This window comes from Prenolepis imparis, unplaced genomic scaffold (genome assembly GCF_030444845.1).
Source record: "Prenolepis imparis isolate NDT839.2.m4 unplaced genomic scaffold, iyPreImpa1.0 SCAF_12, whole genome shotgun sequence".
Lineage (NCBI taxonomy): Eukaryota > Metazoa > Arthropoda > Insecta > Hymenoptera > Formicidae > Prenolepis > Prenolepis imparis.
The window spans coordinates 11,953,461-11,972,282 of NW_028141170.1; the positions used below are offsets into that span (position 1 = coordinate 11,953,461).

General features: G+C 34.7%; 3 protein-coding genes across 3 annotated transcripts; 2 read left to right on the plus strand and 1 right to left on the minus strand.

Annotated features, from left to right (window-relative positions):
• The first annotated feature begins 2,682 nt into the window (after positions 1 to 2,682).
• Positions 2,683 to 5,183, plus strand: LOC145943973 (uncharacterized). Its single transcript, XM_083051891.1, has 2 exons — positions 2,683 to 4,246; positions 4,345 to 5,183. The coding sequence occupies exons 1-2, from the start codon at positions 2,683 to 2,685 to the stop codon at positions 5,181 to 5,183; spliced, it is 2,403 nt and encodes an 800-aa protein (XP_082908017.1).
• A 1,453-nt stretch (positions 5,184 to 6,636) lies between these two features.
• LOC145943975 (uncharacterized) lies at positions 6,637 to 7,215 on the plus strand. Its single transcript, XM_083051893.1, has one exon. It carries the CDS (start codon positions 6,637 to 6,639, stop codon positions 7,213 to 7,215), a length of 579 nt encoding a protein of 192 aa, XP_082908019.1.
• An 8,799-nt stretch (positions 7,216 to 16,014) lies between these two features.
• On the minus strand, positions 16,015 to 16,980 carry LOC145943976 (uncharacterized). Its single transcript, XM_083051894.1, has 3 exons — positions 16,977 to 16,980; positions 16,488 to 16,761; positions 16,015 to 16,310 (listed from the first exon to the last, which is right to left on the minus strand). The coding sequence occupies exons 1-3, from the start codon at positions 16,978 to 16,980 to the stop codon at positions 16,256 to 16,258; spliced, it is 333 nt and encodes a 110-aa protein (XP_082908020.1). The 3' UTR covers positions 16,015 to 16,255.
• Between the last annotated feature and the right edge of the window lie 1,842 nt (positions 16,981 to 18,822).

Genomic DNA, 18,822 nt, shown 5'->3' on the forward strand with positions numbered 1-18,822 from the left:
CAACGGAAGATCCGAATTCAACTGAAGAAGATATCACAAATCAACCTATTCAATTGAGACGCTCTGAAAAAGTAAATAAAAGCGTTCCACCCGAACGACTAATTGAACAAATAAGTGTTGTAACAAATGGCGAACCATCGAACTTCGAAGAAGCAATTTCATGTCATGAAAGAACAATTGGATTCGCGCTATGCAAGAAGAACTATGTTCATTAAAAACTAACGGGACATGGAAATTGGTCACTTTACCCACCGGCAAAAATTTAGTCGGCTGTAAATGGGTGTATAAAATAAAATCAGATGCAAGTGGAAAAACAAGAAGATTTAAAGCAAGACTTGTAGCTCAAGGTTTTAGTCAAAAATTTGGTATTGACTATGATCAAGTGTTTGCACCTGTAGCCCGACAGACAACATTCAGGATATTGCTAACTATCGCAGCAAGCCGAAACATGTTAGTTTATCACTTCGATGCGAAGACCGCATTTTTAAACGGCGTATTGGAAGAGGAAATTTATATGCGTCAACCACCCGGATTCGCAAAGGAAGGAGCTCAAGAAATGGTATGCCTATTGAAAAAGAGCATTTACGGATTAAAACAATCCGCGCGCATTTGGAATGAAACGATACACAACGTCTTAACTAAAGCAAAATTAACACAAAGTAAATCTGATAATTGTTTATATATATACAATGGGAATAAAGAAAGTGTATACGTTCTCATATACGCGAACGACATATTAGTGGCAGGCTGTTCAATTGAAGTAATCAACAACATAAGGAAAATGCTGAGTACAAATTTTGATATTGAGAATCTTGGTGAAATAAGAAGCTATTTAGGGATCAGAGTTACAAAACAAGCAGATTATTTTTTACTTGATCAACAAAAATACATTTTAAATGTAGCCGCAAAATTTCAATTAAACAACGCTAAGGATTCGAACATTAAGCCCATTAAGCCCATCGTATCAGAAGGAACCAAATGAAGATATCATGGCAAACAATGAGAAGTATCGTGCAGCAATTGGACATCTATTATATATTTCAACAAATACACGGCCTGACATCTCGGCAGCTGTTTGTATTTTATCACAAAAAGTATCTAAACCTACAACGTCCGACTGGAATCAGGTTAAGAAACTAATTAGATACTTAAAAGGTACTTCATCGTTACGATTAAAACTAGGAGGTATTAATGACAACCAGGATTTAATTGGTTTTGCCGATGCAAACTAGGCTGAAGACCGCAAATCAAGAAAGTCCAATTCAGGTTTTATATTTATGCTCGGAGGAGCAATTAGTTGGAGTTCTAAACAACAAGACTGCGTCGCTTTATTATCAACCGAAGCGGAGTTTATAGCACTTTCAGAAGCGTGCAAGGAGTCAGTTTGGATACAACGAATTTTGATCGATTTTAAATGGAAAGGACAAACGTACACGAAGATCTACGAAGATAATCAAAGCGTTTTAAAAATGATAATTACTGAAAGACTAAGTAACCGAACTAAACACATTGACACGAAAGTTCATTTTGTGAAGGACCATATTGATAAAAAACGCATTATATGCGAATATTGTTCGACCGAAGAAATGTTGGCTGATTTGTTAACAAAAGGGTTAAGTAAAGATAAGTTTGTAAAACTAAGGGATCGCTGTGATTTAATTCATATTGATTAAGGAGGAGTATTAGAATTAATCAATATTTATTTTGATTTGAATCCCGCGTTTAGTTATTTATACTATAAGGTGCAAAATTAGTTACGTAGACGCCACCTATGTACCCTAGTAATTATATTTTTTTTGTGTTGTACCTACGTATCTTACCTTGTTACTAAGTCACTTCACTTCCGATATAACCTGTTTAAGTAGTGACCGTATAATTTTCTTTTGTCCTTACAATAAGAAATCTCTATGTTTATTTAATGCGCTATTATAAAGAATATTGTTCTGGGTTTAAATAAATAAATAATACACGATTATTATCAGTATCTGCTATCAGAAATTACACGGAACCGCGTTCTCATGTCAACCGCTATTGTAAATGTCAAGGGACATAAAACATACAATAATCAGTTACGTGTGTTATTAGATAGCGCGAGCGAAGTTAATTTTGTAACTTTAGCAGCATGTAAGAGACTTGGTCTGAAATTGGACAGCGTTTACCAATCTATTAGCGGCTTAAGCAATATGACTTGCACAATCGAGCATAGCTGTCAATTACATTTAAAATCGCGAACTTCCGAGTTCGAACTAAATTTGTATTGTCTTGTCGTTCCAAGGATAACGAAAGAATTACCATCATTTTCTATTAGTTATTCTCAGCTACCTATTCCGGAAAATATTAAATTGGCGGATCCACTGTTTTATAATCCCGGTAATATCGATCTTCTTATAGGCGGAGAATTTTTCTTTAAATTATTAGAAACGGAAAGGATTGAACTAAGCGATCAATTATCAACGTTACAGAATAGTAAATTCGGTTGGATAATCTCAGGTCCAATACCTGATTATTTAATGACAAATAAAACGACCGATTGTTTGTCGTCCAATTTCTCATGTCTATTACTGCAACAAGAATCTATTAACGATACGCTCTTAAAGTTTTGGGAGTTGGAAGACTATCCAGCAACCAAAATTTACGATGTCCGTAGAAGAGCGACAATGTGAACGTTATTTTGTAAACACGATGAATCGTGACGCTTCGGGACGGTTCGTTGTCAGATTACCTTTCCGCGAAAATAAGACAAAGCTGGGCGAATCAAAAGAAATAGCTATAAAGAGATTAAAATATTTGGAACGTAGATTCAAAAGCAATCAGAATTTTCATAATCGATACTCGGAATTCATGGAGGAATATGTTAAATTAAATCATATGTCTATTGTTGAGGATTCTTGCGAAGTAACCCCTATTTATCTACCGCATCACGGCGTATTACACGAATCTAAACTGACTACGAAACTGCGGGTAGTGTTTGACGGTTCGGCCAAAACTACCTCGGGTTTTTCATTGAACGATACATTGATGACCGGAGCAAGGTTACAGGATAATTTGATCGATATAATCATGCGATTTCGATTACATTCTATTGTTATCACGGCTGATTTGAAGAAAATGTATAGACAAGTTTTAATTCACGAGGATGACAAAAATTATCAGAGAATTTTGTGGCGATCCTCTGTGAACGAACCTATACAAGAATACACTTTAAATACCGTGACATATGGCCTAGCGTGTGCTTCGTTTTTGGCTATACGTTGTGTTAAGTACTTAGCAGATAACGCGAGCGATCAGGTAAAACAAGCATCACGAGTTTTACTCAACGATTTATATGTTGACGATATTTTGACGGGAGTAAATTCTGAACTCGAGGCAGTCGAGTTAATTCAACAATTAAAAGAATTACTACACAGTGGCGGATTCGAACCTCATAAGTGGCGTTCCAATTGTAGAGACGCTCTATGCAATTTAACTTCTAGCGAAAAGGTCGATGAATCATTAGCTGTCGCGAACAATAATAACGATACGAATGTAAAAACATTGGGGTTGAATTGGCATCCGGAGCGAGACATTTTTGAGTTTTCTATTCAATCAGTGACTAGAGCAAGTAAAACGAAAAGAGAAGTTTTATCCGCAATTTCAAGATTGTTCGATCCATTGGGGTTAATAAGTCCTATTTTAATTAGAGCCAAGTTGATAATGCAACGAACATGGGACGAAAATTTGAAGTGGGACGACCCATTGACCGATAACCTGCAGGAAGCATGGAATATATACGCAGACGATTTAACGGACATAAATATAATTCAAGTCCCTCGTAAAATTATTGCAAGCACTAATGCGACGCGATTTTATTTACATGCATTCTGCGATGCGTCGATGAAAGCTTACGGAGCGTGCGTGTATCTGCAAACAGCGGACAAGGACAATAATATCAGCTCTGCATTAATATGTTCAAAATCTCGAGTTGCGCCGATAAAAAATAATACCATTACATTACCGAGACTCGAACTTTGCGGCGCAGTCGTTCTAGTGAGATTATTGAAACACGTGCGAGAATCTCTTAAAATTGAACTCAATGGAGTGTATGCATGGAGCGACTCTATGATTGTGCTAGCGTGGATAGCGGGCGATCCGTCTCGCCAAAAAACATTTATATCAAATCGAATTGCGGAGATTCAATCTGTTCTCGCATCAAATTACTGGTATCATGTTAAGAACGAACATAATCCTGCCGATCTAATCTCTCGAGGTACAAGTCTTAACGAATTAAAACTACACTGTGGTGGGAAGGCCCTTATTGGCTATCTGAATTCTTTATTAATATTCAAGGAAAAAATCAATTAATAGATCTCTCGAAAAACGAAATAACAATTGTTGAAGCCGAGCAGAAATCGGAAGTAAGAGTATTCTTAAATGTTGACTCAAGGCAAATAATTTTGTCTCTGTTAAATAATTGTTCGTCATTGTTAAAACTCGAGCGTATTTTGGCATGGATTGTGCGATTTATATCCAATTGTAAACTTGATCGAGACAAACGGAAATACGATAACATTTCAATTGACGAAATTCACAGGGTGAATCAATTAATAATAATCGAAATTCAAAACCTTCATTTCTCAACCGAAGTATCAGCTCTAAAGGCAGGAAAACAAATTGTATCGTCTAGTAGAATTTTGTCGCTCAGTCCATTCATTGATAAAACAGGACTCCTCAAGGTGGGCGGTAGAATTCAGAATTCCCTAACAACATTTGATACAAAGCATCCAATATTACTACCGGCTGAGAGCAATTTTACGCGATTATTGTTCAAACGAGAACACCGCAGATTATTACATGCCGGACCACAAGCGTTGTTATATGCTATCCGCGAAAAATATTGGCCTGTTAATGGAAAAAATCTAGCGAGGAAAGTTGTACACGAATGTCTGACGTGCTTTCGTAACAAGCCTAAATCACTGTCACAGATGATGGGACAGTTACCAGCGGACAGAGTAACTCCGAAGCGTCCATTTTTTGTTACGGACGTAGATTTCGCCGGACCAATTATAACGTTAGTAAATCGAGGCCGCGGGAGAAAAACAAACAAATCCTACATCTCATTATTCATTTGTCTTTCGACAAAAGCAGTACACCTTGAGGCGGTGAGCGATCTCAGTTCAAATTCATTTATATCGGCGCTTAAATGATTTGTCGGACGGTGAGGTTGTCCACAAAAAATATATTGCGATAATGCCACTAATTTTGTTGGAGCGCGAAATGAATTAGACGAAATACGAAAGATTATAAGCACCGATGCGGAAAAAATACGCAACGAATTTTGCACTCCAACCGGTATAGAATGGAAGTTTATTCCACCATCTTCACCTCATATGGGGGGTCTGTGGGAGGCAGGAGTGAAGTCATGTAAATTTCATCCCAAGTAACACAGTCTGGCTATATTCGCTGCGACAGCAAAAATGTAGCTGGTATAACGCCCTGCCAGCCTTAATTACATCTATTTGGCAGCAAATGCTATTTTGCTGGATTTTTAACTGCAAAAGCGCTGTGATAGTTAATAAAAAAGTCAAAATACAGCCACAGCTATTTTAGCTGTATTAATAGCTGTAAAGTCGCTGTAACAGCGATCAGAAAAGCCAAAATGTAGCCAAAGCTATTTTAGCTGTATTAACAGCTGTAAAGTCGCTGTGACAGCGATCAGAAAACCCAAAATGTAGCCACAGCTATTTTAGCTGTATTAATAGCTGTAAAGTCGCTGTGACAGCGATCAGAAAAGCCAAAATGTAGCCAAAGCTATTTTAGCTGTATTAACAGCTGTAAAGTTGCTGTGACAGCGATCAGAAAAGCCAAAATGTAGCCACAGCTATTTTAGCTGTATAAAAAGCTGTAAAGTCGTTGTGACAGCAATAAAAAAACCAAAACTAGCCACAGCAATTTTAGCTGCATTAATTGCTATGAATTTGTTGTCATAGCAATAATAAAAAGCAAAAATTTAACCACAGCTATTTTAGCTGTATTAATAATTGTAAAGATATCATGACAACTATTAAGAAAGGCAAGGAGTAACATGACTATCAGTTTTATGTTAAATTTAGCATATATCAGCGATGGTCAGCGGACCTAATGCGTTCATTTATGCGGCTCTAAAATTATTACTTAAGGATTTGTATGTAGTTCTGTAATCACTGTACTTATGAATTTGCGTCCGCTCTAGTATACTTATATGTAAGTTATAAATTGTAATAATTTGCAATGATTAATTAATCTTTTTTTTATCTAAGTTTACCTAAGTTTTTGAAGCAAAGGTTTCGGGTCGTCAGAAGTTCAATCCCAGTTAAAGTAAAAAAATTTTTTAAATATTCTTTTCAATCTTTCTACATAATTTTAAAATTAAAATTTAACTTTTATTGAATATTAATTTACCATATGAAAAACATTATCCATTTATTAATTATATCCGTTATTTTTATATCTTTACTCCGACTGCCGCAATGTGGCTATGACAACGTCTTTACAGCAAAATAGCTGTGCAACCATATGGCTGTGACATCATTTTCAAAGCCTAAAAATGTCCCATTTTTGCTGCTACAACTTTGTCAAAACGTCACAATGACGTTGTGTCAGTAGCTGTGGTAGACAAAAATGCTGCAGTTTAAGCTACGACAACGTTATCGCAGACGTTTTAAAGTTTCATGTGCTACTTGGGATTTGAAGCGCATTATGGGTCAAAATCTTTTCACATTTGAAGAATTATCCACCGTATTAATACAAATTGAAGCGTGTTTAAATTCACGTCCTATATGTCAATTGCCTTCTACTCCCATAGATCTACAACCATTAACGCCTGGCCATTTCATTATCGGCGAACCCTTGACGACCATTCCGGAGTTAGATTTAAGTGAAGTGCCTATCAATAGATTGGACCGTTGGCAATTGGTGCAGAAAATTTTCCAAGACTTTTGGCGACGGTGGAATGTAAAGTATTTAACTTCATTGCAAGGAAAAACTAAATGGAAACTAGAGAAATCCAATATTTCAATTGACGATATTGTTCTAATACAAGAAACCAATATGCCACCGTTAAAATGGAAGTTAGGAAAAGTAATGGAACTTCATAAAGGCACAGATGACAAAGTTCGGGTTGTTACTCTGAAAACGGCAACCGGAGTTCTTAAAAGAGCAATAAATAAATTATGTAAGCTTCCGATGACTGACTCATAGGAGATGTAAAAATTAATCTGCATTAATTGGTGGGCGGAATGTCTATATCTTCGAAAGAAATGTAAATATTTGTCAGCGACATGTATGTGTGTGTCAGCGAACGTTATATATGTGTATCAGCGAAACGTGTACTGACCTTCTAACGAAAACACGGTAATAATAACCACTTAACGATTTCATCGAGGAAGAGTCAAACTTCCTTGATACGACGACCAGTACTCTGCGAGCAGTCGACATCGACACATTGTATTCCCATTAAAGAAAATAAATTACAGTCCACTTTATCAGTTCCATGGGTAACGATTCTTCACCGCTATTCCGCAACAGTATCTATGCGCAGATCCCTCTAAAATCAGCTCACAAATCAGCAAATAATTAAGTGCCGATCGTAGGTGACAAGCCGCTTCCGTCCGTTATCTCCCTCGCGTTACCGGATGCTAGCGTTCAAACCGCAAAAGAATAATAAATCAGACGCTTCTTGGAATCGTCGCTCCTCATCTCAAGCGCACCGCCGAACTTCGATATCCGGTCCAGATTATCTAAAACTCGTAAATTGATAGTTGACACCTAGAGCGCTCGCTCTTGCGGGTCATCGCATCGTGACCTCTTAGTACAATTTATTGTGACATATTCCAAGAAAACGTCTTTCTTAGAAATCCCCACCAAAAGGGAACTGCACACGACACTCAGATTTTTCTCGATTTGATGGGTATATAAACCTTTAATTCTTAACTTCATTACGGCATACCATCATTAGCATCTCACCGTAACACTACAGCATATTATTCACGACATCCTACCGTAACACTACGGCATCTCATTATCGAGATCCCATCGTAACTCTACAGCATGTCATCTCTGTAGCTTTACGATACTCTGTATAAAGTCACGCGTTTGCCGTCAACTGCGTTGACATACCCGTTAGTCGCGCATAGAATTATAAAGTAAAAATTAAATAAAGAACTCTTGTGCATCAAAACTCGAATACGTTGATTTTGCCAAACATCCCGCGACCGAGGTCCTAGAGAAGGGAAGAAGGCGAACGAGCGTATAACGATCCACTGGCTGAAGTTCACAGTCTATCACAAGGTAAGTACTTATAATTACCCAGACTATTTAACACGCCGCTTCACGCCAATTCTAATTCTAAGTTGCGCTAGACTGACAATTCTCTTTCAATCATTACCTTCTCCTAAAACAAATAAACGAAATCCACTGTTAAGCATTGCATGCAGCTAACAGTTTCCCGTTGTCAGTCGATATTTATTAAATCAGAATCCAACTACCTTTCCATAATTATTCAAGGTATCAATATCAGAATTTAGCAACATTAACGTAGAAACAATACTCCTGGTATCACTCGAACGTCGTCCAAACCGCATTTTACCTCTAGCCGTTGGACGTACCTTTCGTAGGTCCAGACGACTCTCTACCATTTCCCCAACTTCCCGTCGTTGTCGAGGCATCCATCGTACTTGCCCGATGACAAACCTCCCATCAACATCCTGCGTATCTCCATCGTCGACGAGGCATCCATCGTACTTGCCCGAAGACAACTCCTCATCACCTTCTCTCACCTAATAAAAATCGATAACAGGAGATCGCATAAGGATTCTTAAACAGAACTCCGGAACTAATTTCACTCTGGACGTGGTCCAATCCTCATTTTACCTATAGTTGCAACGCATACTTTTACCGTAAGCACAAGCAACTCTCTGCCATTTCCCCTACTTCCCGTCGTTGTCGAGGCATCCATCGTACTTGCCCGATGACAAAGCTCCCATCAACATCCCGTCAACGAGGCATCCATCGTACTTGCCCGAAGACATTCTCCGTACCCCCAGACCTTCCTTTTGAATTCATATTTAAAACCAAATGAATAGACGTATCGGATATTGATATCTCGCTCTCTCTAGTTCCCCTTCATGTTATCTCACGATAATCCTTATCTAACTCATTATAAACCCTTCATTTTCTGACCATATGACCCCTTGTAGATGAGTATGACAATTATCTAAATTATTGATATATGTACACTTAATCATATGTGCATTAAATATATTATTCTCAAACAATTTTGTTGACATAACCAAAATTTGGTAAACCGTTCCAAATAATTTGGTTAATATATGATTAACCAAATATTTTATTGTTCCAACTAAAATAAAATAAAAAACATTTCAAAAACGTGTATAGTAACTATGGCTGCTTTCCTTTTAGGAGACACACTTCGACACAGGTTAACGCACTCGAGCACTGTTGTTACAGTATAAATGGAACGCGCTATGCACAGTATGTGCACGAACTTTTAATACCTAACCTTAGATTTATCCTAAAGTTCTCAAACAGATTTATCGTAAGATTTATCGTAACAAAAGAACTTCTCAAACGTATACATATACTGTTTACGCTTGTGTGCGCATGCTACCGGGACTCATTTTTAACATCACTAGTCAAAAAACACACTCAAACTCTCCTCTCGAGCAGAGTCGAAGAGTGTTGATTGAGTTTGAATGAAATTCTAAATGGAAAGCGACGTGTGTCGATTTGTGTCAAAAATGTCGATTGTGTTCCCTAAAAGGAAAGCAGCCTATATATATATATATATATATATATATATATATATATGTGTGTGTGTGTGTGTGTGTGTGTAAGTTGATAATAATTCTTTATTTTAATATTTTATAATTCACAAGCGGTCACCATCCATCCAAGTATTAACCGTGACAAACACTGCTTAACCTTCAGTGATCGGACGAGAACTGGTGCTGTTGTTGAAGCTATTTAAGTTGTTTATTATGCCAATTTGAGTAACAATTTTTACAAAACTAATAAACAAGTTTTTACATGTATGACTGTTGGCAATATTTTATAATTTAAAATACTTGTATATAATACTTTTTTTTATGAAGGTATTATATAATTTGCACATACATTATATTATACATATATGCAATTAATAAACTGATTTTTTGAAAATATTTTTTAATAATATTCAAATTTTATATATATATATATAATTTTACAATGTTGCTGCAACATCATTATCGCATTATTGCAGCAACGTTCCATATTTATATTTCAATAATGTTGCTGCAATATTGCATTGCAATATGCAAGATTGCAATATTGCTGCAATATTGCTGCAAGGTCCTGTGCCGTATGGGGCCAGATCTACTAAATTAGACGTCCAAGGATTAACAAACGATGATGCAAATTCAATTATAAATATAATTATCGGGTTACTAACTGACGTTTTAGAAGGAACTATTGATATCGATCAACTCATAGTCTGCTTAGATAATCTTCATATCCCTGGTGCTCAAATAAGCGTCGAATTCACAGACGATTAAATAAATATCAAATTCATTTTATTAATTAGCCCCTGATATTATTATTATCCAGATGAATAAACAACTTCAAGGCTTAATTTGCAATACGATTTACCAATTAATAGTCAATTTGATCTATGAATATTTGAATGGTAAAATAACTTTCGATCAAGTTATAACTATTTTAAACGACATCGAAGATATCGCTAAAGCCTAGTCTACAATGGCAGTAAGCAGTATAGAGTAAGCAGTAAGCAGTAAGCAGTATGAAATGGGAATTGCCCATTTCGTTACTCCCGGTCTTTACATCCACTAAAAACAGTATACTCTCTATTCCTACAGCCTTGTTATTGCCATTGTATACTGTTTTTAGTGGATGTAAAGACCGGGAGTAACGAAATGGGCAATTCCCATTTCATACTGCTTACTGCTTACTGCTTACTCTATACTGCTTACTGTCATTGTAGACTAGGCTTTAGAGATTCGATACTCCCAACTCCCAACTAGTAACTAATACCCCCACTCCTATGACCTACAACATTCCCTAGATCCGTAACTTCGGTCCTAGCTCTCGGCGTCCCATAGGTATAGCCGGTGTAAGCAGGTTGCCTCACAAAAATAGAGAGCGCCCGTTTTCTCACTAGCCTAGGCATAGAGAGAGAAGGAAGATCACCCAGACGTGACAATGAGTACGTTTACACGGCACCCTTACGCTGGGTCCACAATAGGTGATTTAAGTCCTAAGCCTTAAGAAATTGACCAATCACAGTCGAGTTTTCTCCTCATACTTGACTGCGATTGATCAATTTCTTAAGGCTTAGGGCTTAAATCACCTATTGTGGACCCAGCGTTAATCGGGTTTAATAACATCCGTAGTTGTAAGACTGGCCAATCACAGCCGTTCCATTCTTCAGGGAAATGGCTGTGATTGGCCAGTTTTACAACTACGGGTGTTATTAAACCTGATTAAGGGTACCGTGTAAACGTACTCAATGTAAAATGATCGCAGAAAGTATATACCAAAATCGTTCATTCTGCCACTGACGAGATACTATTAACCCTTTAACAGTGTACAGAAAAAAATGTTTCTGTGCCGTAAGTGTGTTGACAAAAATTTTTTTCAATTTTTATAAAAAATATTCCTTGGGGGTTTTTGGAGTCGCTGAATCCAAATTTCATATCAAAATTATCGAATTAAAGATGGCGGATCCAACATGCCGCAAAGTTTGAAAATATTTTGATTGGAATGAAACTTGTTTTTCATATTACATAACGTCATTTTCCATAGAATTCGTGTGCGTTTGTGTATGCTCTCAGTTTTCTTCGTGCGCCGCTAGGTGGCTACGCACGGACTGCATTCTCATAAGTGATCATTCATATAGACATCCATTTATAGTCATGTGTTTGGCTTATTTTTTATTTTCTATTGATAACATATAAGCATATTCTGAAATATCATTCCTTCTTTTATAATATCAACTATATTATATTATTGGTTATCAATCGCAATGTTTGAAATTGGTCTTTATCGAATTTTTTTATGATGACGCTTATAAGCGTCAGACACACTGGTGGTCACTAAAATTTTTGCGCATATAGGCGTCAGACACTGGTAAGGGGTTAAAGACCGGTGGTCTTACGGGAGTTAGTGTGACTGGAAAAAGAGCGCTGTGTACTAGCGCCCTCTCAGTAATATTGCGGCCGGAGTGAGAAATAGTAACTAAATCTAATTGTAAGAGATGATAAAATAATACATGTATATAGTAACACGAGAAATGCAATTTAAAAAAAAATCATTTTAGAGTATATATATGTATATATGAGTATATACGAAATATTTATATATATATATATATATATAATTATTTAAATATATCGTACATGTATATATTTCAAAATGACGATGTTTCTTTTCAAATAATAAAAACATTTATTCACAGTATTTTTTAAAAGGAAAAATTTAGCTCTTAAATTTATAATATATATATACACACATTTTCCACGTTATTTCAGATATTATATATATATTATTATACACATTATTATGGAAATGACATATAGGAAATGTAACAAATTTAAAAGCCAAATTTCTCTCTCTCTCTCTCTTTCTCTTTATTTTCTTCTTTTCTTCTTTCATATCTCGTAAACAAGCATTATTGAAATCTCTCCCGATGTTTAATATTACTTATTTTACTTTTTTGGCTTGTTTTATTTATGTGACAAATGGCTTTTGTTTGTATTAAATTTTTTATATTTTCTATTTTATATTTTTGAATGTAATTTTATTAGATTAATAAAATTTTTGCGATTAAAATGACATCAATTATAACATAAATTGGATAATTTTTCACTGAACAAGTAATTTAAATTACATATTTAATTAAAAATTATCCGATTTATGTGTTTGGTGTCATTTTAATCGCTAAAATTTTATTAATCCATTAAAATTATTTTTAAACCGATAAAATGCAAATTAAAAGTTTTAATTTTTATTTAAAAGATATTTACATTCGTGAATTTATTGTAGATAAGGAAAGGTTCTCGATGTCGTCGAAGGCAGAGCGAGAACGAATAAAGAGCGAGCGAGATGACGTATCATCAAAGAGTTCCGAAGTCTCTCTCGCGAGGCTACCTTTATCTATAATCTTTCATATCATATGACATGTTACTATAGAAAATAAAATTTGTATAATTCGCAATTTATCGGTTTGAAAATAATTTTAATGGATTATTGAGATTTTTGCAATTAAAATGACACCAAACACGACATAAATCGGTTAATTTTTAATTAGATAAGCGATTAAAATTTTAATTACATATATAATTAAAAATGAACCGATTTATGTCGTGTTTGGTGTCATTTTAATCGCAAAAATCTCAATAATCCATTAAAATTATTTTCAAACCGATAAATTGCGAATTATACAAATTTTATTTTCTATAGTAACATGTCATATGATATGAAAGATTATAGATAAAGGGAGCCTCGCGAGAGAGATTTCGGAACTCTTTGATGATACGTCATCTCGCTCGCTCTTTATTCGTTCTCGCTCTGTCTTTGACGACATCGAGAACCTTTCCTTATCTACAATAAATTCACGAATGTAAATATCTTTTAAATAAAAACTAAAACTTTTAATTTGCATTTTATCGGTTTAAAAATAATTTTAATGGATTAATGAAATTTTAGCGATTAAAATGACACCAAACATGACATAAATCGGATAATTTTTAATTAAATATGTAATTTGAATTACTTGTTCAGTGAAAAATTATCCAATTTATGTTATAATTGATGTCATTTTAATCGCAAAAATCTTATTAATCTAATAAAATTACATTCAAAAATATAAAATAAAAAATATAAAAAATTTAGTACAAACACACAAAAGCCATTTGTCACATAAATCATAAATAAAACAAGCCAGAAAAGTAAAATAAGAAATATTAAACCTCGAGAGAGATTTCAATGCTTGTTTACGAGATATGAAAGAAGAAAAGAAGAAAATAAAGAGAAAGAGAGAGAGAGAGAGAGAGAAATTTGGCTTTTAAATTTGTTACATTTCCTATATGTCATTTCAAAAATAATGTGTATAATATTATATATATATATATATATGTATATATATATATATATATATATGATATATGTATAATATGATTTGGTAATAGTAAACTGGGTAAACTGTTCTTATTTGTTATCCTTTGTACTGATCAAACTGGTCGGTAATGTCATCATCCTCCAATTACCTGCGGGCCCACCGAGCCCACTTGGTAGACACGAAAATTTACCCAGGGCTGTCGGTCTTTACTCGTACCTCGTCAGTGATTCTGCGCATATATCGTTTTTTCTGCGCATGTACATATAAGGTGCGTTCCGTTTCACACATATGCGCGCATTTTCTATAGTAAACGTAACGTGTACTATTGGGAACGGGCATGATGACGTCAGCTGACCAATATGGCGGAATTGAGCCGGCTCGTAAACACGCGGAACATATGTGTGCTCACTCAGTTTTGTCCAGTTTTGAAACCATAAATCAGTGTAGTGAAAGTGAATAATGTTTCTAACATTGTTAGAAATTTGTCGATATGCAGACTCAACTTTGTCATCTCGGAATATCGTGGAAGGAGAGAAATTATTATAAGCTGGACATCTCGTATCTTGTGGTCGTTTACCACAAGGCAAAGAAGAAACAATACAATTAATTGCAAGATGTTTGCAAACATCCAGCTTGAAAAGCGGAATTCCTCACAAAATTGAAGAAACATTTCAACAAATGGAGAAATCGTTAAAATGCGCTGCTCCTGCAAAGCAGGAAACAGCGGACGATGTAAACATGTTATCGCAGCACTCATGTTTTGTCAAAGGTATGTATGTTTTTTATAAGTTGAATTCCATAATTTTTTATAATAAGCTTTGTGTGATATACATTGTGTGTGGTGCAAGTAAAGTTTATAGTATACTTATGATTTTGACAACTAATATTTTTTCTAACCTCAATGAACAGAAAGTTTTAAAATATAATCGCAGTTTATCGCATATATAACTGTCAATTCGCATGCAATTAAAAAAATTATTCTAAGACGATTAATTAATGCATTATTAAGTTTTTTCTATTCTAATGTTTTATTTCATTTTATATTTTAAGAGTCGAACTTTCGAAGCTTGACGAGCCTTTGGTTTTTTTTGCCCAGGAGCATTCGACATCAGTGCATGACAGCTCGTCAAGCTTCGAAAGTTTGACTCTTAAAATATAAAAAGAAATGAAACATTAGAATAGAAAAAACTTAATAATTCATTAATTAATCGTCTTAGAATAATTTTTTTAATTGCATGCGAATTGACAGTTATAAGGTTTGTTCTTTATTGCTGAACTTTCTGCACTAGTGTACACTAGTGACACCAAAGCGTTCTTTATTGCAATGCAAGATAGCACTGGTCCGTTCTTTATTGCAGTGCAACGAAATTTAGTGCAACAGTTCACTGTACTCGTTGCACTGGGTCTTGAGGAAGAACAAGCAGTGCAGCAACTGATAAGTTCAATAATGGTGACGAATTTAATTTTATAAATAGTAATAGAAAGTAAAGTTCTGCGCAAAATAGGGAAAATATTGAAAATAAATATTAAATATTAAAAATAGAAATTATTTAAAAATAAAAGCTAATTTTGTGTATATAAATTTTTTGAAGAAATTTAATTAAAAAATAAAGAAAAATTGAAAATTAATGTATTATATTGACTTTTGAGGACGGACAGAATTTAAAGTTCTTTACAATAAAAAAGATTGATTTTAATTGTGATACTATAAATTGTACTGTAGCAAATAAATCAATATTTATTAAATTACATAAAGATACAAATATGAATAACATTGAAAACACACACAATATAGAAGAAAATATACAAGAAAATATACAAGAAAATGAAAATGATAAAGAAAATACAGAAATATTTGCATGGACGGATGCTAGTATCAAATTATTTTTATGTTTATATAAAGAAAAAATTAATTTAGTTATAACTAGAAAAATTAAAAATAAAAGAGTCTTATGGCATAAAATATCAGGCATTAGATTTAGATCTTCTTCATCTGAAGAATCTAATAATTCATTTATTATTACGTGATGCGCCATGTTGATCACTGCACTAAATGGCACTGAAACGTTCTTTATACTTGTTTATACCAGCTTGTCCCCGCTGGCACTAGTTTAGTTCAGTGCAGTGCACTGTGAACTCATTGCAGCAATAAAGAACAAACCTATATATGCGATAAACTGATTATATTTTAAAACTTTCTGTTCATTGAGGTTAGAAAAAATATTAGTTGTCAAAATCATAAGTATACTATAAACTTTACTTGCACCATACACAATGTATATCACACAAAGCTTATTATAAAAAATTATGGGATTCAACTTATAAAAAACATACATACCTTTGACAAAACATGAGTGCTGCGATAACATGTTTACATCGTCCGCTGTTTCCTGCTTTGCAGGAGCAGCGCATTTTAACGATTTCTCCATTTGTTGAAATGCTTCCTTCAATTTTGTGAGGAATTCCGCTTTCCAAGCTGGATGTTTGCAAACATCTTGCAATTAATTGTATTGTTTCTTCTTTGCCTTGTGGTAAACGACCACAAGATACGAGATGTCCAGCTTGTAATAATTTCTCTCCTTCCACGATATTCCGAGATGACAAAGTTGAGTCTGCATATCGACAAATTTCTAACAATGTTAGAAACATTATTCACTTTCACTACACTGATTTATGGTTTCAAAACTGGACAAAACTGAGTGAGCACACATATGTTCCGCGTGTTTACGAGCCGGCTCAATTCCGCCATATTGGTCAGCTGACGTCATCATGCCCGTTCCCAATAGATAATAGATAAATGCGCGCATATGCGTGAAACGGAACGTACCCATAGCACAGTATACTTACATACAGTAGGGACAGTCCTTTGTTCTCAAATCAGCCGCGCAGATTTGCTTGCGCATCGTAAGCGACCATTTTTATAAGTCATAAGAACCCATAAAGAACCCAATAACTCCATTACTGTGATTACATTTATAGTAAAATATAATCTGTAAAACTACAATACTATTATTTTGATTTCGCGTTTTATGCAATATTTAATTTTTATTCAGAAAAAATGACTATAAAATAATATATCGAAAATATTTCGCGCAAAATTGTTTTAATAGTAATGGGTACAACAAAAATATTGATACGGTGCTGCAACCTAAAGACATGGCGGACTGCTGAAAGGTCAGCTGAAAAAGATCAAAGGTTCCGACGCTGTGTGTCCCTACTGTATATAAGTATACTGTGCCCATAGTATACGTAACGTGTACTATAGACACATGCACGCACACATACGAAATCCAGCCTATTAGGTTGAATCTACAATGGTCTATCAAGCCTTGACGGATGTCGGAACGTAAGCGATGGTCCAATGAGGAAATTTCTCAAAATTTTCTCATTGGACCATCGCTTACGTTCCGACATCCGTCACGGCTTGATAGACCATTGTAGACCCAGCCTTATGTGTCAATACATAGTTACTTAGTACATAAGAAGTCCAGTTATATGTACATAAGGAGTTAGCAGCTAGTTTATATCAGAGAGCAGAGAGAAACCTGAGAGCGGCCACCGCGATTCAGTGGACGCGTGTACTGATGCGCCCCCTGAGAAAGTAGACGTGAACTATGTCGTAACGCTCGGTAAAAAATATAGAATATGGTTCGAATCCGTGATATGGTTCATATCCAAACTACTCGGATAAGAACCGAGTTGAGAACCAAACCGATGAGTCAGACAAGGATCAACAATCCATCGCTCTGGCTTTGTCTCACCAATGATGAGCGTCTCGTGGACTCTCGCGGCGGCAGGCACGAGATTTCGCCTCTCGCGCGTAGCGTTCCACGTAATTCGAGGACAAAATTTTATGACGTTAAACTTTGGGCAATATATAAAAAATTAAATATATTAAATATAAGGTGTAAGATCAGATTATAAGTTGAATAAAAATTATATCCAGTTTTTTGAGTACATTAAAAAAATTGTTTTTTGAGTGTATATTAAAAAAAATTGTTGAATTAATTTTGTTTTAGATGAATAAATATTCTAATTTGCATAAATAATAAAAAAAAAGTGCGAGTGATGGGAATTGAACCCCACTCGTAGTACGTACACTTAAGTCCGTGGTTATCACGTTACTGATTGTGAGTCGGGTTCGATTCCCGTCACTCGCACTTTTTTTTAATTATTTATGCAAATTAGAATATTTATTCATGTAAAACAAAATTAATTCAACAATTTTTTTTTATATACACTTTCAAAAAACAATTTTATTAATGTACTCAAAAAACTGGATATAATTTTTATTCAACTTATAATCTGATTTTACACATTATATTTAATACAAAATGAAACAAATAATAAAACGCTTTATTGAAAGTGCAAATTAAAAAATTGTTGAATTAAATTTGTTTTACATGAATAAATATTCTAATTTGGATAAATAATAAAAAAAAATGCGAGTGACGGGAATCGAATCCGACTCACAATCAGTAACGTGATAACCACGGACTTAAGGGGATCCTAGTCGGATCCTAAAGTTAGTTCTGTCGGTACGGCAGAACCAACTTTATTATTTTGGGATATCTTTTTATTGACTATACAGATCAATAAATCCTTTTCCACGATTAAAGTACTTATAAAAAAGGACCGCGTTAGCTAAGTACTCTGCGTTGATACCACTGCTT

What these genes read in the sequence shown, in the direction of transcription:
- LOC145943973 (XM_083051891.1), top strand. Translation starts at nt 2,683, where the DNA reads ATGAATCGTGACGCTTCGGGACGGTTCGTTGTCAGATTACCTTTCCGC. An exon ending in TGCCGATCTAATCTCTCGAG is followed by an intron (nt 4,247 to 4,344) that starts GTACAAGTCTTA and finishes ATCAATTAATAG; the next exon opens with ATCTCTCGAAAAACGAAATA.
- LOC145943975 (XM_083051893.1), top strand. Translation starts at nt 6,637, where the DNA reads ATGCTGCAGTTTAAGCTACGACAACGTTATCGCAGACGTTTTAAAGTT.
- LOC145943976 (XM_083051894.1), bottom strand. An exon ending in GCACTCATGTTTTGTCAAAG is followed by an intron (nt 16,311 to 16,487) that starts GTATGTATGTTT and finishes TCGCATATATAG; the next exon opens with GTTTGTTCTTTATTGCTGCA.